At 40.8% G+C, this 25,690-nt stretch overlaps 3 protein-coding genes across 3 annotated transcripts; all 3 read left to right on the top strand.

Annotated features, from left to right (window-relative positions):
• tmed9 (transmembrane p24 trafficking protein 9) lies at window positions 1–3,929 on the top strand. Its single transcript, XM_080525078.1, has 5 exons — window positions 1–152; window positions 1,000–1,100; window positions 1,229–1,354; window positions 1,448–1,594; window positions 2,158–3,929. Exons 1-5 carry the CDS (start codon window positions 5–7, stop codon window positions 2,305–2,307), a joined length of 672 nt encoding a protein of 223 aa, XP_080381204.1. The 5' UTR covers window positions 1–4; the 3' UTR covers window positions 2,308–3,929.
• Window positions 3,930–4,281: 352 nt separating this feature from the next.
• Window positions 4,282–11,077, top strand: b4galt7 (xylosylprotein beta 1,4-galactosyltransferase, polypeptide 7 (galactosyltransferase I)). Its single transcript, XM_080526737.1, has 6 exons — window positions 4,282–4,728; window positions 5,482–5,814; window positions 6,089–6,314; window positions 6,470–6,553; window positions 9,273–9,377; window positions 9,970–11,077. The coding sequence occupies exons 1-6, from the start codon at window positions 4,676–4,678 to the stop codon at window positions 10,123–10,125; spliced, it is 957 nt and encodes a 318-aa protein (XP_080382863.1). The 5' UTR covers window positions 4,282–4,675; the 3' UTR covers window positions 10,126–11,077.
• A 5,335-nt stretch (window positions 11,078–16,412) lies between these two features.
• emx3 (empty spiracles homeobox 3) lies at window positions 16,413–24,880 on the top strand (the record flags this gene model as incomplete). The annotated part of the gene is made up of 3 exons (XM_080525543.1): window positions 16,413–16,758; window positions 22,270–22,454; window positions 24,713–24,880. The coding sequence occupies 3 exons, from the start codon at window positions 16,413–16,415 to the stop codon at window positions 24,878–24,880; spliced, it is 699 nt and encodes a 232-aa protein (XP_080381669.1).
• Window positions 24,881–25,690: the final 810 nt, after the last annotated feature.

Raw genomic sequence — 25,690 nt, 5'->3', positions numbered from 1 at the left:
GAAGATGGTGGCAGTCAAAATGCAGTCTTGTGTGTTGTCAGTTTTGCTTTTACACGTTTATTACAGCTGTGTCTCCTCCCTGTACTTTCACATCGGGGAGACGGAGAAGAAATGCTTTATAGAGGAAATTCCGGATGAAACAATGATCATCGGTCAGTATATTCGTTTTAGTATGGTCCTGAAATTGCTAGCATGGGCAGCTACTTTCAAGTTAGCTTGTTAGCTGAGATAGCTTAGCTTACATCGGAAGTAGCTCGAAAGTAGGGTTTGTAAACTAACGTTTTAGAAGATATCTGACCTACTAAGCAATGCCACGCAAACAATGAGCCACGACACGCATGCAATTACCGTATCGTTTGTAAACGCCTCTAAGCTGTCAAATAAATAAGCATGCTAGCTAACTTTCCAGGGCTCGGAAAGTTGTATTGCTGCACACTGACAGCTACCTAGCTAGAGATGTGCTACGGTGTCAACTAGCTAGCTAGCCAACAAACAGACAGCTGTCAAATCCTCCACCCCAAATAACACTGCACTCAATTAGCTGGTCAACTAACTAGTCATGACTCATGATCATTGAGATGACAAATTGCTGTTGGTGCCAAAATGTTGATTCTTCTTCAGTGGGGTTTTATGGCGATTGATATCCAACGCTATTGGAGCATTACCACCTATAACATGAGCTGTTATCTTCTCTTTAACTACAGAGAACATCTGTAACATTTAGTGAAATCACGTGTTAAATGACTATGAAACATACAATTGTAAACATACATTTGGTCAGAATTCATTTCCATACCCGCTTCCGGTTTCATACTCTCTTCTGCTATGGATAGAAGTTGCCCTTTGACAAACCATAACAATTAGAATGTAAAATGCTAAACTTACTTTACTTTTTTCTGTTTCTAGGTGCTTCTTCATCCAATCTAGATAGGGTTCACTATCTGCACACCATGGAATGGTTTTGTGACTGATGTTATTAACAATTCTACTTCCATTTAGGAAACTACCGGACACAATTGTATGACAAGCAGAAAGAAGAGTACCTGCCTGCCACACAGGGACTAGGGATGTTTGTTGAAGTGAAAGATCCTGATGAGAAGGTGATATGTGAAGTAGATCCGTGTGATTATTGTTATCCACTTCAAACATGCCCTTGTGAAGAAACATTCCAGAGAAATGGATGACACTGACTGTTGGTGTGCGTGCGTGCACACTCCCTGGTCTACAGGTGATCCTGTCTCGTCAGTATGGTTCGGAGGGAAGATTCACCTTCACCTCACACACCCCTGGAGAACATCAGATCTGCCTCCACTCCAACTCATCGAAGTTTGCTTTATTTGCTGGTGGAATGCTTGTAAGTATATATGGCTGTGACTGTAAAACGACACGTCTCATGCTTGTTGTTTACTGCATCGAGTGCTCCTCTCATTGACACCTTATTTATCAGAGGGTTCACTTGGACATCCAAGTCGGGGAGCATACCAATAACTATGCAGAGATCGCAGCCAAAGACAAGCTGACGGAGCTGCAGCTGAGGGTGAGGCAGCTGGTGGAGCAGGTGGACCAGATCCAGAAGGAGCAGAACTATCAAAGGGTAAGTCAGGACAATGCTGTCTGCCCAATATGGTCTAGAACAGGTAGATAGAGTAAGTGGCTTACGCTGATCCAGACTCTTGAGACTGGAATAGCCTACGCATTTGGTCTTTTGGGACCAGTTTTATTTAAATCAGTCAATCAAAATGTATTCGTATTGTGTTTTCTCTTTTATTTTTATTTTTTTTAACCTCCAAACGCTTTACAACAATATAACAATAAATACAATACAAACAGTATGAATTAACTGAACCATAGACACCCCCCCCCAAAAAAAAAAAAGCCTCCTAAGCTTACATAGGGAACAGAAACGACCCATGTGTGCTGCTATGAATTTTCTAATCTGGTGGCCTGGGGTGGTCCAGTGGTCTAGCACCATGGTCTACAGTGCACACGTATGCCCATGTCGGCATGGGTTGGAATCCGGCCCATACCCTGCTGACATGCCCTCTCTCCCTTCTTCTCCTTACTTTCCTGTCTATATCACGAGATCTGTCCAATCAAATGAAAAGTATGAGTGGCACTGTCCCTCAGAAATTCTAATCTGTGCTCTTCATCTTTCAGTACCGCGAAGAGCGCTTCAGGCAGACCAGTGAGAGCACCAACCAGAGGGTGTTGTGGTGGTCGATCGTCCAGACGCTGATCCTTGTGGCCATTGGCTTCTGGCAGATGAGGCATCTGAAGAGCTTCTTTGAAGCCAAGAAATTAGTGTAGACTCTGACTGCATTCGTGTTTTGTTGTTTTCCTATTCATGCAGTACTCAAACATCAGTCAGAATCCTTTTTCCTTCAAAAGATATTTGTGCAGACTGGTGATGCTACCATCCTGACAGTGAAAGTCCACCTATTTGTCTTTATTTTATCTGGAAAGGGCTCTGTTTTGGAATTTCGATATGCCCTATGTTTCTGAAAGGCAGACAATGTCTGAAATTGGTTTTATTTATGTTCCTCTGCTACATTTTACCATGGCCAGAAAATGGTTATATCCTTAAGTTTGGGACAGAATCATCATTTTTGTACAGCGTACATGATGATGGCACACTTTGTTCTTCAAAGGTTAAAACCACTTCTGTAGTGTATTTCATCATGTACTCTCTAAATTTGACAATCCATATGATGGTTATGCAGCACTGACATGTGATGGAATACTCTTCATATGGTCTTCATATGGTCTTCATATGGTCTTGCACCAGGTGGATACTTTTTGACTGATGTATTTTTTCTCCCTCTGTTTTTCTTTTTTTCTTTCTACCTTCAATTGTAATGGTTGTGTTACTGGCCTGGAGAGATCACCCATTTAGTTTCGAGCCATACTTCAAAAATAGTGACTTATCAATTGGGAAACTGTTATGTTTGGTCATGTGCATACTTATCTTTCCATTTTATTCTGATTCAAATGAATGTACGTTCATCCCTGATGGATTTATCCAAGTGTTGGTTGGGGGTCAGTGTGTATAGAAAGATATGCAGAGTTTTAATAAAAAAGTACAGTTTCTGTTTAATGGTTTAATCTATACACCTGCTATAGGAGACAAGAAACATCACTAAATTTGGATTTAGGTTGTGGTGCCATATTTCTGATATTAGTCTGGGATGGCAGTTCTCCTGTATTTATGTGGAAATCAATTATTCATGTGAAGTACTATGCATTTCACTTCAATAAGAATGAAATGCAGTTTTTCCTATATGCATAAGACACTGCCAAAGATGTTCCTTTATTGTAACCCATTGGCTTGGTGTTGGCAAAAGTGAACATTTGCCCTGAATATGGTTTTATGAGGTATTGCTTGTGTAAATTATTTTGTACAACATGTCCAAGAGATCCTGGATTACTTTGATATCTTTAGGTTCTGGACATTGTTTGTTTTGTTTCTTCTGTTTGTCTGCTTCCTTTTTGCAAATACTCAGGTAGAGTTATGAAGACACTGATTTAATTCAATTTAGAACTGCTCCTGATAACTCTAGTGCTCATTGAGTACAACGGGTTGGTAAGTGAGACAACCTGTCATCCATTGTACACTTGAACATGCTTTGACAAGGATCAAGGTAATATACAGACTTTAGAAATGAGTCTGTACCATCTGTCCATTTGACTGTAGCCTACTGGATATTAGTTGCAAAAGTTTTTTGTTCGGTTATTTTTGTTTATACCCCAATATCCTCAGACCTTTGCTTGATATGGTACATCATTATTTCCTGCATTTGTTATGGGTAGATTTCAGAATCTTGATTTGAATTAATTAGTGAAGGTTTGTTTTGGGGAGTGGGGATTTTTGAGACATTCGGTTAATGTGAAATCTAAAATTGCACTCAAAAATAAAGTTTTGTCACATTTGGCTTGCTTGCTTGACTACTTGAATAATTGATTACATAAATGTTCTACAAACCTAATTGGGATATTACGTATGGTACATTTTCCATTAACAGGTAATAGGTTGCTACTGTGTACCAGAGAACCTACAGGGCTGTGGTAATTACATGCATGTCCTTTGATATGTCTACTTGTGGCACGTAGGAACGTTTAATGCCTGAGTTAAGGTTCCCTTTAGGAGCAATGTAGGGACGGACATCGACGAAATCAAGGTTTTGATAATGTTTTGAGTAGAAGTTTCATAGTTAAATGATAGAATGATCTAATGTCAGTGTAATTTACTTGTGTTTGTGTTCAAAACACTAAGATAACTATGGAACCTTATTTATGTCGTTAGCCTTAAATATTTTGTTTTCCCAAAATCCACAGGGTTCTCTCTGGGAGAACAGCATGTCCCTCGCTCCGCTATGAGATGCTACGTGGACACTCACTCACTGTATACCCGCTAGCTTACAGTAACGATACAGTTCGATGTTATTATCGTAATGTTAACGCTTTGAATATCAGAAAGCATAGCTAGCAACAGTATGTCATGAGAAGATTCATATTTCACGCGTTGATATAATGCAATGGGACGGCTGCAGAGAAAAGAGGGTGGAAGAATGGAGAAGTTCGACTGTGGAGAATGAGATCATTCTCTGAAACGTTTAGTTTTTGTTGACTTGCTTGTTATTTCGCAATCTATACACTTTTGGTACTTTTATCTTTGAAAATGATGTACTCATCACGAAGAAAACCAGTTCTCTATTTCAAGGAAGATAGAAGGTAAGACTTGTCATTTTACTATCAGGTCCTGTGGATTGATAAAAAAACAATGTGTTACATATATGTTCTATAATCTACTATGTGCATTATAAGCCAGTTACATCCGCTGGCATTGAATGTTATGATGAGGTAATGCAGTTGGGTATGATGATTATACCGCAGATGTTTAAGATTGTTCAAACCTTTCACACACTGTCTTTGTACAACTTCAAAGAAATGAGACACCAAAAGTTATTCTTCAAGAGGAGAGTAGGCCTAATAAGTGAGTTGGCCTAAGTGTAGGCAGCCTAAAGTGTGTTGCTCTTCAAATGTGTTGTGTGAGAGAATGATGCTGCATTAGATTTAACAAGTACCGGTATGCTGATTACATTTCTGTATCAGGATAATAGGCATGTGTGTGTACATCTACATTTGTATTATTGTGGCTGTTGCAAAATATGCATGTAGACCGAGTTATTGTAACATTTAGCCATGTGTTTCTAATTTCCCTTTACTCACACTTCTGCTACTACACAGAAGCTATTGTACTTACTGACACTTGAGGATAAATTGTTCAGTGTGTGCACCTTTATACTGTATGTAGGCCTAACAACTTTTTTTCATTGTGTGGATTCATTGTTTAGGCCTGAGTCCTTACATGGATGGCTATCGCAGTTGTTGTTGTTTTTTAGGCGGATTTACTGCATTTTCAGAAGCATGATGCATCATGGAGATTTATTTATTCAGTTATTTATATTGTTACTGTACCTTCAGATTTCTCTCAGGGAAATGCACCGTCTACAAGCTCTTCGGCCTGTGTATGATCCTGGTGCTGGTCTCCCTACTGTGGCTCCAGCTCAGCTGCACGGGGGACATGAACCGCGCCGCGGGGGACGACGGCCGCCTCCCTCATCAGCCCTGCCCACTGGAGCGACAGGTATCCACTGGGGACGACCCATCGTGGGGTCCTCATAAACTGGCCCTCATCATCCCTTTTAGAGAGCGTTTTGAGGAGCTGCTGATCTTTGTCCCCTTCATGCACTCATACCTGAACAAGAAGAAAATCCTGCATAAGATAATTGTCATCAACCAAGTGGATCACTATCGGTAAGTGGTGAGTTGGTATGTCGCTGTAGTAGCCCAGTGGTTGTTTACGAGCTTCGCATGCATTCTGATGAGCATAGCCTAGCTGAACTAGCCATGAGAGATTTGGACAACGTTAAGAATCACGTCATAGATAACAAGGATGTTACCTTGTTTGTAGCTTTATTCTAATTTCGGATGCATGACCTGGCTGTTTGTGTCTTACCGAAGTCATCCTGATTCTAAGCACCAAATGAAGCGCTGACTTGACTGTACTTGGCACTATTATGTTTCACAGGTTTAACAGAGCCGCTCTCATCAACGTGGGTTACACAGAGAGCGGGAACGACACAGATTATATTGCTATGCACGATGTGGACCTGCTGCCTCTGAATGAGGCTCTGGACTACGGGTTCCCAAAGGAAGGACCGTTCCATGTGGCCTCGCCAGAGCTCCACCCCCTATATCATTATAAGACATACGTGGGGGGGATCCTGCTGCTCTCCAAGGAGCATTACCACATGGTAACCCAATTGCAAAGTTAATTGCTACGTTAAATTGTATACCAATAATATTTACCACGGATATTGGAATCCCATTGCTAAATGTATACATATTCTAATATTGTGCATGGACTTGATCTATGGTGTTGAGTGTGTTATGTTCTCTCCTCCTGAAGTGCAATGGCATGTCCAATCGGTTCTGGGGCTGGGGGAGAGAAGATGACGAGTTCTACAGAAGACTAAGAACAGCTGGATTACAGGTAGGCTTAACATCTAGGACTCCTCCACTGATGTGTTACAGAGACACAGGGAGCAGTTTGGTCAATCCCTGGATTCCTCTTGAATGAATTAACGACAAGCATCTGTATTCCACTCTGCATGCAGGTAGTCCTGAATCAGGGATGCAAACAACTCGCTTTCCGCTTTTTTCACGTCAATTTTGGTGACTTGTGTGATCCGAAGAGTTTTTATTTGGGATGGGGGGGGGGGGGGGGCGGTGACAGACAAATCTCCTTAACTATTCCTATAGTATACTGTAGTGTATTCATACAGCCTGAATGGATTGCGCGTCAGGGGTCAGGACTTGCTGTGAACCGGTAACGTTCCTCCGTTGAGCGCAGTTTGATTGGACCGTCAATACTAGCTCTGTAGATCTTTTTTTGCTAATGTTATTGTATTCCGTGTCAATACAAGCTTCCGTGTCAATCCAGCTTCTCTTAGCTACACCGAGTCTATATTAACGTAAGCTATTAGGCTAGCTAGCTTAGCTACATTAGCTTAACTGGACCTCATGGTTTTCAGCAGGTTCGAGCAGTTCAGCGCTATAGCGTTAGCTAGCTGGCTAGATAAGTTAACTTAGGCTGTGTCCACCAACAAGCTGTATATTTAGCTAAACGGCACCCAGCTAAGGTAAATATCTAGCTAGTGTTAGCTAGTGCTAATGTTCACCATCTCTGTAGTCAGCTCTAAAATACCGCTCGCCAGTGGACACGCACCTCATGTCATCATTCCGTTTATAACAGCAGTTAACGTTACACTGCTTTCATTTTCAGAGTGAGGGAATTTGATGAGCGATGCAGTTCATGTGCAACAACTGGATGCAGGGAGCAAGTGTAGTTGGAAGTAGGGATGCACCGAAAGTTCGGCCACCGTATGTATTGGGCCGAAAATAGAAGAAAAAAATGCATTCGGTGTCATATGGCTATTGAAAGAGCTATTGACTGATGCCTGCCTTCTGCCAAGTCATATAATTACAGCAAACATGTCGGTAGTTTGGCATCTGTCGTCTGAACAACAACAAGAGGCACATTCCGACACTTCCGTTTTCGCGATTTCAAAATAAAAGCGCGAGCTAAGCGTTGTTGAAAATCAATGACACATCACTATTCAACTAACACAGCTTGTTTTGTGAGCCTGCTAACAATGTAAAGTAGTGTTATAGTTAACTAGGTAGAGTGGGAATTACTCACCGAATCCAATTCATTGCAATATTTTGGCTAAGATAGATGCCACAATTCAGGTTAAGTCAGTGAACCATAAGTTCCCACTGTCTGATTGATAGAAAAAGGACATGCTAGATGGTAGAGGAAATGGCGTGCATATCACACTGTCAGACAGACAGACAGCTCCACAGACAGAAGGTGACCACTATCATAACAACACAAAGTGTGAAACAGCTCCTTGGAAAGGAGACCCCACTCCCAGCAACCAAGCTGAGAAGATCCGGCAAAGTGCTGCACCTAAACTGCCAGTATGTGTGATGGCATATCCAATGCAGAGGTGGGTTGTGTGAGTGTAGAGAAGAGTAGCCAGTTTTGTGAGAGGAGCTTCTTCAGAGCAAACGATTGAATTAAGTCATAACCGCTTTTTATAACACTAGCCCCCGCCGTACCGCTCCTCCCACCCGCAACGACTTCGGGTAGTTCTCTCTTTTTTCACCATAGTTGTTAGGGGTGTAACGGATCACCTAACTCACGGATCGGATCGTGTCACGGTTTTTGAGTCACGGATCAGATCATTTTTCAGATCAACACAAAACATAAAACAAATTTTTTTTAAACATATTTTTCCTTGAATTCTGTAAAAACACCACTTTTTGGTTGTAAAACCCAACAACATTCAAGATGTCAAAACTGGTAGTATATATACATATATATATACATAACATATTCTACACTCAAACATTAGGCTACATATTAAACAGAAATACACATTCAACTTAATTGATGCAGTAAGAGAGAAGGAGGAGGCGCCTGGTTGCAGCAGTGAATCACTGGGCTCTTTAAAGCAGACGAATAAACATGTTTTGTGCCACTTTTAACTAAATAATAAAGTGAAACCTTATTTTAAACATGGTATGAAAAAAATGCCTACAGAAGTTGTCACGCTGCCCTTTTCATGCCTCCCGTCAGAGAAGCCATTGACAGAGAAGCCAAAGTGCTCCCATACATGGGATTTAAATGACGAGGGAGGCATTTCAAGTTCTTCTCTGCCGCCAACATTACCAGCACTACTCTACTCGCCATGATACACTTGGGCTGCGTTCGTAAATTTGCTCTGAGAGCGCCGGAGAGCACACTGAGTCCGACGTCATAAAGGGACCACGTAATTTGATTGGACAAGAGGCGTTCCATGAATGCTGATCAGATTCCAGAGCGAATTTACGAACGCAGCTTCACGTGTAGTGAGTAAACAACAGATCTTTTTTTGCATTATCAACCTATCATTGCGCTAAAACAAAGCATGCAACTGTCGCGTCTATCTTTTCATGGCAACTCAATCACATTGTGATTTACAAGGGATATTAACTAATATTAAGTAATATTATTACTTGGTTACATTTTGCAATTGATCCGCGGTACACATGCGTGCCGAACCGTGGGGGGCGATCTGTACGGATCAGCCATGATCCGTTACACCCCTAATAGTTGTGTTTGCATCCCTGGTGAATAATCAATCTCACCCACTCTCTATCGCCAGCTATTCAGGCCCAGTGGGATAACCACCGGGTATAAAACCTTTCGCCACATCCACGACCCCGCCTGGAGGAAGAGAGACCAGAAGAGAGTAGCTTCTCAAAAGCAGGTATTGAAATCCCCCACTGCAATGGTCACATCTGTCATATTGTATATGTGACACAGCCCAATGAAAAGGGCTACCTGTAGGCGAAATCATTTTTCAGTTTTTTACATGTGCTTAAACTACAGATTGTAAGCTTTCAAATGATGCATCATACATTGAAATCGGAAACAAATTGAAGACGACATGAGTATTTGAAAGTTGCTACACCGGAAATCACTAAGCACAGAAAATCCCCATCAAAGATAATGAATCCCCATCAAACAACAAGAAACGAAGTCATTGTGTTATAGATTACACTTATTTAATGAACGTAAAACTGTTCGGAAAAATAACGAGTGGGTACTTCACATCTTCGAGTTGAATGTTAGCTAAAAAAAACGAAAATCAGAAAAAAAAAGAAAAAAAACTTTAAAGACGAATTTGACGTCTTTCTCATTTCCGAGAGGTGTCCAGAAACACCAGGAGCAGTCACATATGTGTTCTACAGTACGCTGTATTTCTACAGTAAATTGTATACCACATTGTGTATTAATACGTTGTATTCCCGCCGAGGTTAATAATATTATTGGTATTCTCTGTCTTGTGTTTTTGGAAGGAGCAATTCAAAGTGGATCCTGAGGGCGGCCTGACTAACTTGATCTACAAGGTGGAGTCCAGACAAGAGCTGAGCATTAGCGGAGCCCCCTGCACCGTCATCAATACCCACCTGGGATGTGACCAGGACAAGACTCCATGGTGCCTGCTGGGCTGACAGGCCCCCATGCCCGCTCATGTGGTGTGTCACATGACTCCAGAGTGACGCGGCTTCTCTCCTGCTTGCTGTGCCCGCCAGGACAATGCTTGTTCCAAAGGACATGGGTGCCATCTGGCTGCTGAGAGAGAGATAGAGAGAGGGCCTTTTCAACTCAGCAAATCCCCAATTTAGTGAGATGGAATGTATTTATACTGAACTGTATTTCTTTTGTTGTAGTTAATATTTTATGTTTTAGAAGTTAGAACTGCTACGTAGATGCCTAATTAAGTATTCAGAAGTGATTGGATCTCAGAGCGAACTTCAGGGACTTACCAAGCAGACACTTTACCATTATCGATGGTACGCGAATGAGGAAACGGTACAGTCATGGCCCTACCATACGTTTCTGGAGAGAATTCCTGATGGATCTTTACCACAACGTTCAGGAATCCTTCCCTGTTCCTCAGCAGTAGCTGCTGTGTTACATTCTTCACCAGAGGTGGACCAAGTTACTATGAAGTTGTTTTATTTGATGCACTGGATTGGCATGCCATTTCCATGCCATTTCCATGACTGGAGTCAACTCCTTCTAAACCGTGTGCTCAACTATCAGTGTTGGGTATCAGTGCCATTTAGGGTTTGGGTATGGTAAATCAGTTATGATTTGGTGCTTAGGGACAGACCAGGCGTTATGGAAATATGTTTTGGTTAAGCTTAAGCATAGAAGTGTATGCTATACCATATTGTCGTAATGTTTTTTTTAAATACAGTGCAAGTCAATGGTACCATGTATTTGTACAATATTCAGTATTTATAAAGTATGACTTATGAACGTGAGAAACATGATCATGTCTCATTCTAAAGCCCTTCATTGCAAATGCAGCGATATGCAACACAGCTCATCAGTGCGCTTGAGTGTTTTCAATACTTACCGTGAATGTTGTTGTCCATAATATTTATAATAATGTTATAATGAGGTTCTTTTTGTTGCAGTGCTGTGCTGTTGCTCTAGAAACTCAGGAAATGTGTAGGTTTTTCACATGGCTTGGGAGTGCAGGTCTGAGACCTGTCTCATGAGGCCACCAGGGCCGTGCTTGAAGCCAAGCCTGTCATTTCAGGTGTCTCTTTAATCATAATGATCCTGTGAAGAGCCATTAGCGAGGGCTTACACCTTTGAACTCGACTGACAATGAATAGTTCCACCTGTTAAAGTGTTTTGAATCTACTTTAAAAATACAGGAATGTATAAAGCAGTATAACTGTGTTTGTTCCTATTTGGGTCTAAATGTTTTTTATTTAGCATTTTCAAATACTGAATACTTGACTGTGTGATTAAGCTTGCCTCCCTGGAACAAATTAAGTCCCAAATTAGGGATTAATTTGCTGAATAGTCTCAAGTATTTATGGGGGTCTCAAATCAATGTTTTTGTTGGGGTCATTTCATTTGAATGTCATAGATCAAGGAAAACCACTTTGACTACTGAATAATGCGTATAGACCTGTGATTGTGATCATTTGTCACTTTAGCTGACCTTTTTTATACAGATCCTGCTGTCAGAAGTCGTGTAGAGTGTTTGTCAGGTTGTAATTGATCTATTAGCCTTCGGTCAACCTCAGCTACCCCCACCAGGGCTGATTTACACTAATCTCTTCAAAGTCGTTTCTGGCCTCGGGCTTGATCCAGAGTGGTTAGGCGGGGTATAAAGGTCTGGTCCCGCGCCGTAGCTCAGCGTCACACTGCACACGCAACATGACTAGACACAGCTTGGACGCGAGGTCTCACTGCGGACCATCATATTCAACACCACCGCCATCATCCTTTCTTTTTTATGGTCATGCGGTCACGTCTTCGTGGCTGCCGAACAATGTTCCAGTGACCAGGGCAAAGAAAACATGCGGTTTCAGCATTGAAGCTATTCTTTCCGTGGATTCCCGGGAATCACCTGCACAAGCGACGCAAGTGCAACAACCAGCCGCGCGTCATCAGGCGTCAATGGCGACATGGGCTCATATTGGACATTCAACTACGAATTCACTTCACCCACTTTACTTAGCTCATCTGCAACCAAATGCTTATAAACAACTTATGTATAAAGGTAAGATTTAATTATTATTAATTATAGTTATTATTATGTCTCTATTTTAGGTCAGGTTTTTGCCTTTGTGCCATGCTTAGAGGTTTGCATACAATTAACATGGTGTAGCCTAATTTGGATAATAAAATACAATGTTGTCTTTTTTCTATGTGCAGGCCAGTCATGCAGTCTATCGAGGGGGTACTCCTCCGTGCGGAGAAGAATCCGCACAATCTTTACCGACGAGCAGCTCACCAAATTGGAAGCTGTATTCAGCAAGCAACAATATATGACTGGAGCGGAGAAAGTGCTTCTAGCCTCAACACTGCGCCTCACCGAGACGCAGATTAAAGTTTGGTTCCAAAACAGGAGGACAAGGTGGAGGAAGAGCCACGGGGACACAGCGGCCAGTGCGCCAGACAGCAATGAATCTAATCACGATACGCCAGTCAGTGAGGACGAGTCTATATCAGTGGACAATGATGAATCTTCATCATGGGCGAATTTTTAACTGACGTGATATTTATGTTACCCCGAAATGAAGGTCTTACAGGCTAAGGCCGTTACGCATTCATATTAATCAAATTCTTGTTAAACAAGAGGCTGTTAAATGGTTCCACTGTGTGGCCTGCATTGAGTCACTTGTCTGTATACCTTTCAGTTGTATGATCTATTGATATGACTGGACCATGCAAGTGATGCATTGTTTTATCTTTTTAAACGTGTTTTGGTACAATTCCAATGGTGTATTTGTTAAATCGTGTCTCATCATGTGCTGTTCGTCATCAAATCCTATAATCCTCGTGGTCTCCTAAGGTCTAGTGTGTGTAGCCTCGACATTTGTTATTAGGCCTAATTTGCTGTTCATGTGAATTGAATGTTGTGTAGCCTGACATGAACATGAACATGTTAGCCATTTATTGTTTTAAAACGAAAAAACTAATAAAATACATTTTCATATAGGCTGTTGTAAATAATATTCATTGAAGGAAATATGCACTTCGTCAAAGTTTGTATTTCTGAATTCCTATTGATCATCCCACATAGCCTAGAATATTTATTGATGGTTTTGGCATTTTTAAATATCTTTATATTTCAATTGAAGATCTAATGCCCTTTGTCGGCCTATGGGCCTATTCAGATTAGGATGGAGCGATGGGCGTCTGCTGCAGGTAACACACTCAGACTGGTACATTTACAATGTTTATTCGTTTTCAGTGAGTAAAGAACACGCTCGAGGCGTTCTGGATCCCACTTAACAACGTATTATGTTCCGAGAAGCCAGGTGTGCCGAGGCAAAAAGCTTAAATCAGACTCAATACTGTTGACATTCTTCTCCATAGGCCTAGGCTAATTGACATTTATGGGTTCGAATTGACGGTGACAGAAAACGTCTGTGTGAAAGGTCGAAATAAATAAGTCAAGTTCTTCAAATAGGCCTAAATGAATAGCCTAACTCAAGTAGCCTAACACAAAATACCTTTTAACAACGGCAAAAGGAAAATATTATTTCATTTTAGATTTGGAATAATAATCTAATAAACAATACATATTATGGGGATTATTGCGATATAGGCCCTAGGCCAGTTGCTTTTCCATATATTTAAGTCTATCTATGCACGAAAAAATGTCTAATTAATGCCTATAAGCGGGCATCAGTTCAACACCATAGCATTCAATGCAGTATGCATCCCCAAAATACTTGAACTGTAACAAAGTTATATGAATCAATATGAGTGTGTTGATTTATATACTCTCATTCATGTAGGGCTATACGAAGCAGTGAGTATGTTATTGGAATCTATTGGAAATACATTATGAAATGGAAATAATTTCTTTAAAGTAGCCTACATGTGCTAACTTCTGAACCCCTAAATCAAATCAAGTTTTATTTTAAAAATAAGGGCTTTTTTGTAAATGCTGCAAGCCCAAAAATATATGTTGGCCATGTGTGTATTCATTTATTTAGTATCAGATTTAACCCAACTGACTAGTCTGATTCTGAACATGATATCAATGTTCTCATAAAAGCATGGTTTTGTTCAAGAAGTCTACCAAGACCAATTGAGACTTTAAACATCCACCAGAGGGCGTTGGCCACGTTAGTAAAGCATACAACAAACAATTACATTTATTTACATCATACCAATTATTTCAAGAGTTACCTTTAATCTGACATTCCTGAACAGTTCCTCCACCAGTTATAAAATATAGCAGAAAATATACTCATAACCTTGCATGCAGTGGCACAAACCAAACATTCCATGTCTAACTAATGAAGTTAAATAACTACTGCACTGTTTTCATTCCAAATTCAACATATAAAAAACATTCTAACGTGATCCGGTTTTACCTAATGTATCAATGTGTGTTTTAGGCTACTCTGGTTCTGCTTAATAGAGTTTTTATACTGATATTGATACTGCAGTAATGTCCTAATACTCCATAGAATCAATAGGCCTATAATAATTGGCTGCAATTTCCTGTGATATCCTTTGCAGTGCCTTTTTAATGACCAGTAAAAGAAAATAACCTCATTCCTTGCAAGAGGGCTTAACACCAGTTAGCTGATGCAAGGCACGGGGACAATAATCACATTTTAACTCAGCTTCACACCCTCAGTTCCTACAAAAACTCCAACTGCTTAATACCTTCTTTCAGTCCAGCGAAATCTGTGATTAATTGCCAGAGGCAAAATTAATAGATGTTAATGGCCATCTGAATCAAAGGTAAAGGGGCAAAATCTGGCAGTAAAAGCTATTAATTATATGTGGAGGGATTGGGCAGCCAGGGACAAGAGGGGTGGAGAAAGGACTACTTTGGGACTCAAAGGGATCTTTGGCCTGCGTGGTTCACATGGGCTTCCGCAGAGCAGATCATGAAAGAAATAAGCAGGGGGGCCTTTGTGTCGTCCGTCCCTGAGCCACGATTATGCCTCCTGAATGGGGTGACATCTGTCCTGGGTCCTTGGGACTCTGATCTACTTTCTGGTACCCCCCCCCCCCCCCCCGCCCTCCTTCAACAACATCTAAGATTGTAACGAACAAAAGAGGGAGGGGAAGGAAGGCACCCTGGAAACTGAAGTATAGAGAGACACATTTCCAAGCCCTTTTGACCTCGGTCAAAGACCTGTCTTACACTTTAAACAATCCATCTGTAAAAAGTTTCGGCCCATATTGGGTTAAGACGCCTTGATAGAGTTGCTCATAGTCAGTATGTGGCCTACAAATAGGCTAGATAATTCCCTCAAAGAGGTTCTAGAGGCCATGGATGTAGGAGTGGTAAACACATTTCCTCAAGTCAGCCTGATCTTTGGCCCTGAGATTGAAGTGATTGAATACGTTGCAGGTGGAACTGTCAACTGCTCGTTCCTGCTCGGCCTGCTAGATGTCGGCTATGCAGCTGCTAGTCTCATAACTTCACATTTCAAGCAAATAGAAAAAAAGTCAGTAGCCTACCCAATAGTTGGGATAACTGTGTTATTATTTTGTATGATGTTGCCTACTTTAAATTGCTTTTGAGACAATTGAACCATTTAGCCTATATGACTGACTACTAAATACACTTCACTAACAACTAACAGCATGTAGCCTATATCAGGCTTCTGTTAGTCTATTTCAAGATAATGGCTCAAATAAGACTCAAATAAATGCATAACTAGAGACCACTCATTTAACAAAATGGCTGTCATGCGCTCTGTGGTGACATCTGCGCATGCTCACCACACCTCTGTCACCGCCAGTTGAAGGCAGGTATTGAGCCTGATGAGTGACAAGCTCGTTCTCAAAGGCTTAGCTAAGCTACTGATCCTCGATCCTTATAGAGCAAAGTCCAAAAATGGTTCTCAGGAGTGATGAGACAAGCGCTAGTCTGTCATACACCTGAAGTCATCATAAACGAATTGATCTGACGCTTTATATCGCGAATGATTTATGGCAATTTGATTTGCACTTGGCTATAAGAATCTGATTTTGGCGTTTTGTTCCAGGAGCGAAAAAACGTTCATATTGAATACAAGAGTAACAAGAATAGTTGACAGGCGAACTGCTTTCAGAAGGACAACACAGGCTCCTCGGTATTTACGGGCAAGGGAAGTTATGGATTTCCCGGGGACTGCTCAGGAACCACTGTGAGCATTTTTGAGACAGTGGCCGGACTTTCACTGGTTCTTTTTTCATCATATTATATATTTTTTTATTGAGTTGGAGAACTCATTACATATTTGATATCATGTACCAAAACAGTAAGAAATGTTTTACCATCGAATCCCTGGTCGGCAAAGACGCAAACTCCTCGGCTGCAGGGGAAGAACCTATTAGACCAACGGCGTTGAGATTCACGGAATCAATTCACCATACTGCTCCCTTTGGGAGTTGCTTTCAGAACTCCGGCAGGACTTTGTACAGCAGCCCAGATCTGATGTTTCCAGACCCGGGGACACACACAACCAACTCCGCACTGCCTCTGCATCCACTCCAGATGCCCTCCCAGCCTTTCTTCCACCAGCATCAGAGAGAAGCTTTGAATTTCTATCCGTGGGTTCTTCGAAACCGATATCTTGGGCACAGGTTCCAAGGTAGGTCATGTTGCCTGTATAGGTCATCATTGCAATTTAATTTAGAAGAATATCTTAGAGCTTAACCTTATTGTTGTATGTCATAAGACACACGTTTGACGCGCACGTTACTCATGACATTAAGATGTTAAATAATAGAAAATGCACTGATGCACTGCTGAAAGAGGAGAGAAGACGCGAGATGTTACCGTGTATGCCTATTCCAGGGAGGACGTGTTGTGTCTGCAAGCTTCAAACAATTTGAGAATATTGCATTAATCATCAGAGCAAGACAAACTGAAGGCTATTGCACATCAAATATTCTCCATAGAGTCTATGGACTCACCAACACTACAACTATGAGCGATGTCCGTCCATGCAGGAACGTGTCAGCATCCCCATGTGTAGGCTTATTTTTCTTCTTCTATTTAGCAGTGAGTGTTTTCAAATATACTCATTGTAAATGGATAATGAGTAATTTGACATTTTAAGTTATGTATTTGTTGTTCCAGTGGTGATATTGTTTAAAAAAAAACAGAAGAAGAAGAAGAAAAAAAAAACATAGTCCTCATCCCGGCGGTAATAGGAAAGACGTAGCCACATCCAAGACAGTACGATTTCTCCAAAACTTGCATTATAATCTTTATCTCTTAAATTAAATTATTAAACAACCGTAAAATAGATTTGTTATTTTCTATGGATTATTATGCTGTTAGTCGATGAAAATGACCAAATCACAATTTGGATCAAAATATATGTTGCAGTGTGATTACATAAGAAGACAATCATATACAAATAGTTTCCTTTCGAATTTAGATTGCTTTTAATTAATGTGTACAATAAAACAGTAATGCATATTAATAATATTGTAATACATAGCCTACGTTAGCAATTCTATTACTGGTAATGGTGTTAATAATGTGATGATAATAATAATAACAATAACAACAACAACAACAATAATAATAATAACAATATTAATTATAATAATACTAGTAATAGTAATACATGTATAATAATAAATGTAAATATATAAATTGATACATTGGGAAAAACTGCACATTTAAATCTGCAAATTGTGTTCAACTTTAGATAAAGAAATGAAATGAGTACACTTTGGCATTACAGGGAGAAACGGAAAAGTGAAAGTGGAAAAAAAGCTCTGAAATTAATTAATAAATTAATCCATGCATTTCGAAGCGATACCAGTACTTTAATATTGTAGAGAAAAAACATTTACATTTCCAGGTGCACAAAAAAAATCTGTTTTCAGGGCTGCTTATGTTAACATCCCACGCTGAAACTGATGCTGGGTGGTCCCAAAAACAGAGCAATTTGTTAAACCAAGCAGATCAATAACCCTCACATTTGACTGGTTGACTCAGTGGAAGGTTAGCCACATCAGGTGTGCTCTAAGGCTGTAGTCAGGGCCCAGGTAGTCCTTCAGGGTATATCATCTGATCAACAGAAGTCAGATGTTGTTGTCAATGCTACTCAGATCAGGGGATCAGATAAAGTCCCTTTGTTTACAGACAGGCCCAGATCCACTCACTGATGGTGTCCAATGACCATGAAAACGACTGTTTAGACAAGGCTAAATACAGCCAAGAGGATTGAGTGGGAAAGGATTACTTATCACAAGTGTCAATTACTGTTGGAAAATGCATGTGAATCTTTTCTCCAACTTTGCCACTTCCTGAGTGGTCTTGAGAGAGAGAGAGAGAGAGAGAGAGAGAGAGAGAGAGAGAGAGAGAGAGAGAGAGAGAGAGAGAGAGAGAGAGAGAGAGAGAGAGAGAGAGAGAGAGAGAGAGAGAGAGAGAGAGAGAGAGAGAGAGAGAGAGAGAGAGAGAGAGAGAGAGAGAGAGAGAGAGAGAGAGAGAGAGAGAGAGAGAGAGAGAGAGGGTAGCAATCCTTTGGTGCTATCATGCAGCACAATATAAACAGGATCTTAGACTGACCAGGTCCTATGTGTGAGAGCATCTCTTTTGATTAGGGTACATTTCAGTGTAGAGTTGTTATTATCAGGAAAGAGGGCAGACACTTCACCCACCCCTCTTTCTTTTCCGTCTGGAGATGTCTTCTGAGCTGACACTTTGTCATTCATTAGGTAGCATCAAATGTCAGCAGATATGCGGAAGAGCTTGACTCATAGGAGAAAAAAAGTCAATTTTAGAGTTCATTTTAGCGCGTTTGTTCCAGACGGACAGATGGACGGACAGACAGACAGACAATGATATTGTATAACACTTGTGCAAGGGTATATTAGAGTGGCTAAAAACTATTATTTCAGAATAATCATTGACCAAAAAATATTTTAATATTATTATTTAGAGAGATCAATTCAGCTAGAAGATATATAGTGGTATGTTCTAATGGTGATATAATGGTAGCCTATATCAGAAAACACGTATTTTTCTTGCAAAAATTTGTTTTTGCTTATAAAATCCTAAATCAGGCTTTTATATCATCATATGACTGTGGCTACATTAGAACCCTTTATGCCTCATTTGAGAATATGCTGTTTCCTTTTCCCTTCTACTGTATACTGACGCATTCTGAAACTTTACATGCATGGATCAAATCAGGTCATGAAAGACAAAATAATCCATTCTCTGTATACAGCCTGCCATGTACATGAGACTCCAGCTCCAAAGGCTCTAATGAGAGATTGGACCCCCACCTATAGTGCTGACAAGACCAAGCTTGTTTGTGCCAGGGGACTGGTAGCAACGCAGCTCGGGGGTGCCATCTGCTCCCTGGTAGTCATGTCGGGGGCATGTTCACCCAGTAGAAGGCCTCTGTCTGTTTGAGTCGCTGAGTCCATCCCCCCCAGAGGGTTCCCCCCCCTCTCTTCAGGAGGGCTGTGCCACAATTAGAGCTGAAGCCTACTGTAGTGCTTTAGAGGACACCCCCCCCCCCGTTTAGTCTTCTCAGGGGAAAGCTGGAAGCGACGCCACACACAGCAGATGATGCCAGACTCGAAGACTGCATGAGAGAACAGCCAGCCAGAACAGCCATGCGCAAGTGTGTGAGGGAGGAAGAGGAATCGCAGGGGGAAAGAAAAATCATATGTTTTTGTCCATAAAGTTTTTGCTACGTTTTAAATACAATATTGTGTTTGATTCCTCAATTTACAAGCCATATGCACCATAGAATAAGTATTTCTATGAGGTCAGGGAAGTTTAGAAAATATTTGACTTTTTATTTTTTTTAGGGCATAGTAAGTTGGCCAAGACAACTCCAGGCTTCTGGTCGGGGTCATTTTGGCTGGTTGATGTTCACTGCTCCTTGAGAAGCATTAAGGATTCTCTTTCAACACCCGTGGGTCTTGGAGAGCTCGCTATTTACATTCTTGTGCACCATGTGAGCCGTGCTCCTCACATTTTTGCCTCTTGAGATGTCTCTATTGTTTTGGCCCAGGCTCTGATGTTCAAAGGTTTTTCAGCACACCAGCTGAGAACTGTTGTCAACGATGGACTGTGAAATAATACACTCTTTAGTCAGCGGAGGCGAATTGCACATACATTTATTTGAAACTAGCACCTTGACTGTTAATGGCTTCTGACGAACAGAGAAGATATATTTAATGAGGCAATAAGTGATATCAATCTGTGCAATGGGCAGAAAAATATATAGTATCGATATAGTAGATCGTTTTGGTTAGTAGGAAGCCCCATGACTTGTCTTTTGTGACCTGTAAAATCTACCTAATAGCTATACATGTAGAAGCAAAGGAAACATCATTACCTGGTGCTAAGGAAAAAGACAGTGGGTTTGTAAATAGAAAACAATTGTGTGAGAGGAGTGCAGATCCTATCTATAATAGATATTGACCATATGCATTAATAATGTTCTCAAATATACAGTTGTTTGGATACACACATTTTCACCCCTAGCAGGCAAATAACAGATCAATGTCTAACAATGTATGAACCAACAAAGAGAGTCAATCCTTCGTGACTATTATGTCACATTATCCTCATCTGAAATGAGTGAATATTAATATATTGTGGCTATGGTGTATCTTATCAATATCATTACAAGATAATTTTATTCTTTTTACAGTCTTCCATAAAAGTAGGAAAACGTATTGCAACCATACATATTTGCAAGATGATGGCCTGCCATAAGTCGTTGTCAGTAGGTAATTTTCAGGCATATATATTTTTTTTTTGCATAACAATGTATACTGGACATCACTACTGCCTTTCATTTAGGTTTGACAGGCGATCATTGTTTAGAGCCTTTCGTGTATCCCACAAACTGTCCCCCAACAGCCTAGATTCAACCAACTTTGCGTACACGTGTTTGAGGTTATATTTGTGCTGAATATTCCTTTCAAGCATGATTCAACCTTTTACATATGGCGGTCAAAGAAGTTCTATGTCTATTTGTTTATGTAAAATGTCTCTTGTTTTTTATGCATGATTTTAATAAACGGACCATAAACCAGACACCCCAGATGTTGCCTTTGGGGTTAAAAAAGTCACGTACACTATCATGAAACAGAAAAACAACGACATTTTGCTATTGTCTTGTGTTGAATGAAATCAGACATGGGCACAAGATTAGATTTGCTTAATCGCACATCACCATCTTCACAACAAATGGTTTTTGCATCTCTCAGACCTAAGATATTTACGTATGATGTCACACGAGGCATTACTACTTAATGCGGAACATTGAATGCACTAAAGGCCCCACTTGTGTATACAAATGAGCTTAACATCACTCTATGGAGAGATTAAGTCACTGAGCTGGTATCCACAGTGGTAGTACACCGTTAAGCTTTTCAATGAAATGTGACTCATTGAAACTAGATCAGTGACTCATTGAATCCAGTAACTTTATTTTTTTAACGTTAATCTTGATCGCTCCCAATACGTAGTATGTATTTACGTAGGATCAGTAGGCCTATATGTATCAGTCACCAGTAAAGATTGTTCTGAAGATGGTTGTCAGTGGGACCAGGGCATACGTAGCTATGTCAATTACACAACACCATTTACTGACTGTGTGATGACAAACGTGAGCTGATGCAGTATATCATCTCCATTTGGCATCTCCAAACCCCAGAAATGTGAAAACGTACAGCACATACACTACTAGAGCAAGCATGTATCATTGGAATGAGGTGTGGTAGCAGCATTGCGAAATGACAGGACAGCAGAAGGATGTAACATCATTATTTACCTGTTTATTAATTACTCATGCTGCTACTCACTGTAAGACACACAAGTCAAGAGCTCCACAGGGACACATTTGTATGGCTAATATTGCACTGGGGAGCATGCCATGCGAATCCACTCTGAGGTCTGCGTCAAGGCTCTGCCTTAGGTTGTTTTGCAGCAGCTATTGTCATTGGTGTCAGTTTACTGCTTGGGTTACAATAGAACATGAGGTTTCGCTCTTTGTAGTCAAACTTCTGAACACTTACACAAGAGCTAGTGTCATTCCTGTCTGTCATCTCAAAACCTCTACTTCCTTCCCTCTCCTCCTTCTCTCCCTTCCTCTCCTCTCTTCTCTCCCTAGGTGAGGACAACAGCCCAGAGAACCTGCTCCTCCATGGGCCCTTCTCCCGCAAGCCCAAGCGCATCCGCACGGCATTCTCTCCTTCTCAGCTCTTGCGACTGGAGCGGGCCTTCGAGAAGAACCACTACGTGGTGGGCGCAGAACGGAAGCAGCTCGCCAGCGTGCTCTGCCTAACAGAGACACAGGTAAAGGAGGCACGGCGATGTTGATGCACCCTAACCCCCCAAAGGCATGGGCTGCATTCCAGAATACTGAAACAGGGGATATGAGTATGCGTTTAGTCAGACCTGCTACACCTCCTTTACGAGCATAGGCTCCAGCAACACAAGGTTTCTCAACCATGGGAGATTGTTTGTTGGCGTGTAGCTAGGGAGATGGGGAAGGCACTGCTAACAACGCATATTTCACAATCATTTATGACCTAATTTGCCAAAGACATGCTTAATCAACAGTGATTTAGGTATTTACAATCACCTCATTTGATATACTGATGCTCAATGATCTTTTGGCATGCATCAAACTTACATTTTGATTTTTTGATGTACAGTGGGGTGCAAAACCTTGGGCACCCCTAGTCAAAATGCCTTTTACAATTAATATCTAAGTGAAAGAAAGCAAACCTAACCTCTAAATGGTGCAAAGTTAAACATGACACGTTTCATCACATTTTAAAGCAAGATACATTTTTATTTTGTACTTTTTACAGTTTCAAAATAATAAAACAATGAAAAAGGCCTTGTGCAAAAGTTTGGGAATCCTGTCAGCTTGAACTTTGTAACTCCTCCTCAGTCAACTATAACAGCTTGTAAACGCTTCCTGTAGCCAGGGTTAGGGTTAGAGTCTTTCAATTCTTGTTTTGTGAATTTTTCCTTATTCTTCCTGGCAGAACACCTCTAGCTCAGAAATATTCTTCCGCCTTCTTGCATGTACGGCATGTTTGAGATCTCTCCACAGATTTTCAATAATATTCAAGTCTGTGGACTGTGATGGCCATTCCAAAACCATCATCCGTCTTTCCTGGAGGTATTTCATGGTTGATTTCGAGGTATGCTTCGGCTTCGGGTCATTATCTTGCTGGAATACCCAACCTCTCTTCAACTTCAATTTCTGGACTGACCTTAGAACATTAGCCTCTAGAATGTCATGATATTTGGTGGAATCCATTCTTCCTTCCACCCGCACAATGTTGCCTGTGCCCCCAGCATAATGGATCCCAAAGCATAATGGATCCACCTCCATGCTTAAAAGTTGGCAATGTGTTTTTTTCTACAAATGTTTCTCACTTTTTTCTCCAAACATACCTTTTTTGGTTGTGGCCAAAAAGTTCAATTTTGGTTTCGTCAGTCCAAAGCACATTGTTCCAATAGGCTTCAGGTTCCTCAAGGTTTTCTTTTGCATACTTCAGACGCTTCATTTTGTGTGAGGTCGTAGGAAAGGCTTCTTTCTGGCAACTCTGCCATGTAGGTCTTTGTTGTTTAAGGTACGCTGTATTGTTGTCCTGTGAACAACTAGACCGGTGTCTGCTACTCTTTTTTGCAGCTCTTTTGCAGTGATGTGTGGGTTCTTCTGAGCATTTCTCACCAGATCTCGGGCCATTCTATCTGAAAGTTTTCTTGGTCTTCCAGATCTTGCCTTGACATCAATTTTCCCATTTATTTTCCATTTTCTGATGAAGTTTCTGACAGTGGAAATGTGTAGTTTGAAACATTGCGAGAGTTTTTTGTAGCCTTCTCCTTGATGGTGGAAGTGAACTATCTTGATTCTGACATCCTTGGACAACTGTTTAGAGGTGCAGTCGGATACTTTAGAGGCATGGAGTTACTTCAGAATATATAGTTCAACCCTGGAATTATATTCACCTGACTCATTGAAGCCCTAACGAGTAAATCACCTTGGTCTGGGCCTTAGTAATCATCTTCTCTAAAGGTAACACAGCAAAATCCAAAAGGGTTCCCAAACTGTTGCATAGGGCCCTTTTCCTTTTTTATCATTTAAAAAGAAACCTTGCTTTAAAATGTGCAGAAAGGTGTCATGTTTAACTTTGTAGCATTTAGTGTTCAGGTTTGCTTTCAATCACTTGGAGATTAATTGTAATAGACATTTAAACCAGGGGTGCCCAAATGTTTGCACCCCACTGTATTGTAATGTGCCCAACCTTTCAAGACCAACACTTAAATTAACAATCGATATGGCATACCAATGATAATTATACGACATCCAAAATATGAAACAGAAATAGTATATGATTTCCAATGCAGATAAATGAGCCGCGGTAAAGTATTACTGTGAATGCCTTAGGCAATGTGATGCTAAGTCTAGATCCTGTAGTAGATCTGATGTACTACTTAATATGGACCAGGTATCTCTTCTCATTCAGATATGATCTTGATGAGAAAAAATAACGGTTAAATGCAAAACAAAATAACGTGATGTCTCCTTGCAGGTGAAAGTCTGGTTCCAGAACAGAAGGACCAAGCACAAGAGGCAGAAGCTGGAGGAGGAGTCCCCCGAGTCGCTGCAGAAGAGGAAAGGTAGCCAGCATGTCAGCCGCTGGCGGTCCGCCACGCAGCAGGGCAGCTCCGAGGACATTGATGTCATTTCAGAGGACTGACGTCACTCACATAGCCGACATCACCTTGAGTCACCTCCCATCAATCAAGCATCCTGTACACTCTGACTGTTGACATGTACATGACATGCATTGTGTGCTCTAACGATCAGGATGTTCTATGGCACATCCTGGGCTGAGATAAAACAGATGAACGATCACGAACAGCACTCTCTGATCCAGAGAGAGACACATTTGATGTTGCTGGGCTATAGGGTCTTTGGTGACTTTGATCACACCCCAGACCGCTGTCAATATGGACTTGCCAAACCCTCTGAAGAGTGACTGTTTTACCATTGCAAGAACTATCCTATACAGTTGACTTTTTCTGACTGTACCTGAGTGTGAGATTGTCCTTATGTTACATACTGTACACTTGCATTAAACAAAACATCATGATTGTTTTTAGTGTTTTTCATTTGTTGGGGTGTATAATTGTATCTCATTATTCAATGCTAAATATGTACACATGTTGGTCATTTTGTCTGGTGGTCAACAGAATTGGACGAGTCTCAGTAAAAAGCAAGCTGCCGCTGGTGATTATCAATTATCCAGATGCCACACACCCTTTGAATATGTTTTGAGTCTCTCATTTAATTTAGGCAATTTGAATTGTAGGTATATATGTACATTGTAACAAAGGTATTCTATGCATCGGATTTCCTGTTTTTACTTTTTTTTTTTTGTCTAAGGCTATTGTGTACTCTTTCTTTATTTTGTCACAAGATTGTTTTGGTCTTCGATTAAATAATTGTGGATTAATCCAACTCAGAGACCATCTAGAATGTGTAGTGGATGGGGATTATTGGTCCA

This window comes from Nansenia antarctica (genome assembly GCF_963989245.1).
Source record: "Nansenia antarctica genome assembly, chromosome: 3".
NCBI lineage: Eukaryota > Metazoa > Chordata > Actinopteri > Argentiniformes > Microstomatidae > Nansenia > Nansenia antarctica.
Note: the sequence above shows the minus strand (reverse complement) of the source record. Positions and strands in the feature narration are given on the sequence as shown.

What these genes read in the sequence shown, in the direction of transcription:
- b4galt7 (XM_080526737.1), top strand. Translation starts at nt 4,676, where the DNA reads ATGATGTACTCATCACGAAGAAAACCAGTTCTCTATTTCAAGGAAGAT. An exon ending in CCAAGGAGCATTACCACATG is followed by an intron (nt 6,315 to 6,469) that starts GTAACCCAATTG and finishes CTCCTCCTGAAG; the next exon opens with TGCAATGGCATGTCCAATCG. An exon ending in TAAGAACAGCTGGATTACAG is followed by an intron (nt 6,554 to 9,272) that starts GTAGGCTTAACA and finishes CTCTATCGCCAG; the next exon opens with CTATTCAGGCCCAGTGGGAT.
- tmed9 (XM_080525078.1), top strand. Translation starts at nt 5, where the DNA reads ATGGTGGCAGTCAAAATGCAGTCTTGTGTGTTGTCAGTTTTGCTTTTA. An exon ending in GGATGAAACAATGATCATCG is followed by an intron (nt 153 to 999) that starts GTCAGTATATTC and finishes ACTTCCATTTAG; the next exon opens with GAAACTACCGGACACAATTG. An exon ending in TATTTGCTGGTGGAATGCTT is followed by an intron (nt 1,355 to 1,447) that starts GTAAGTATATAT and finishes CTTATTTATCAG; the next exon opens with AGGGTTCACTTGGACATCCA.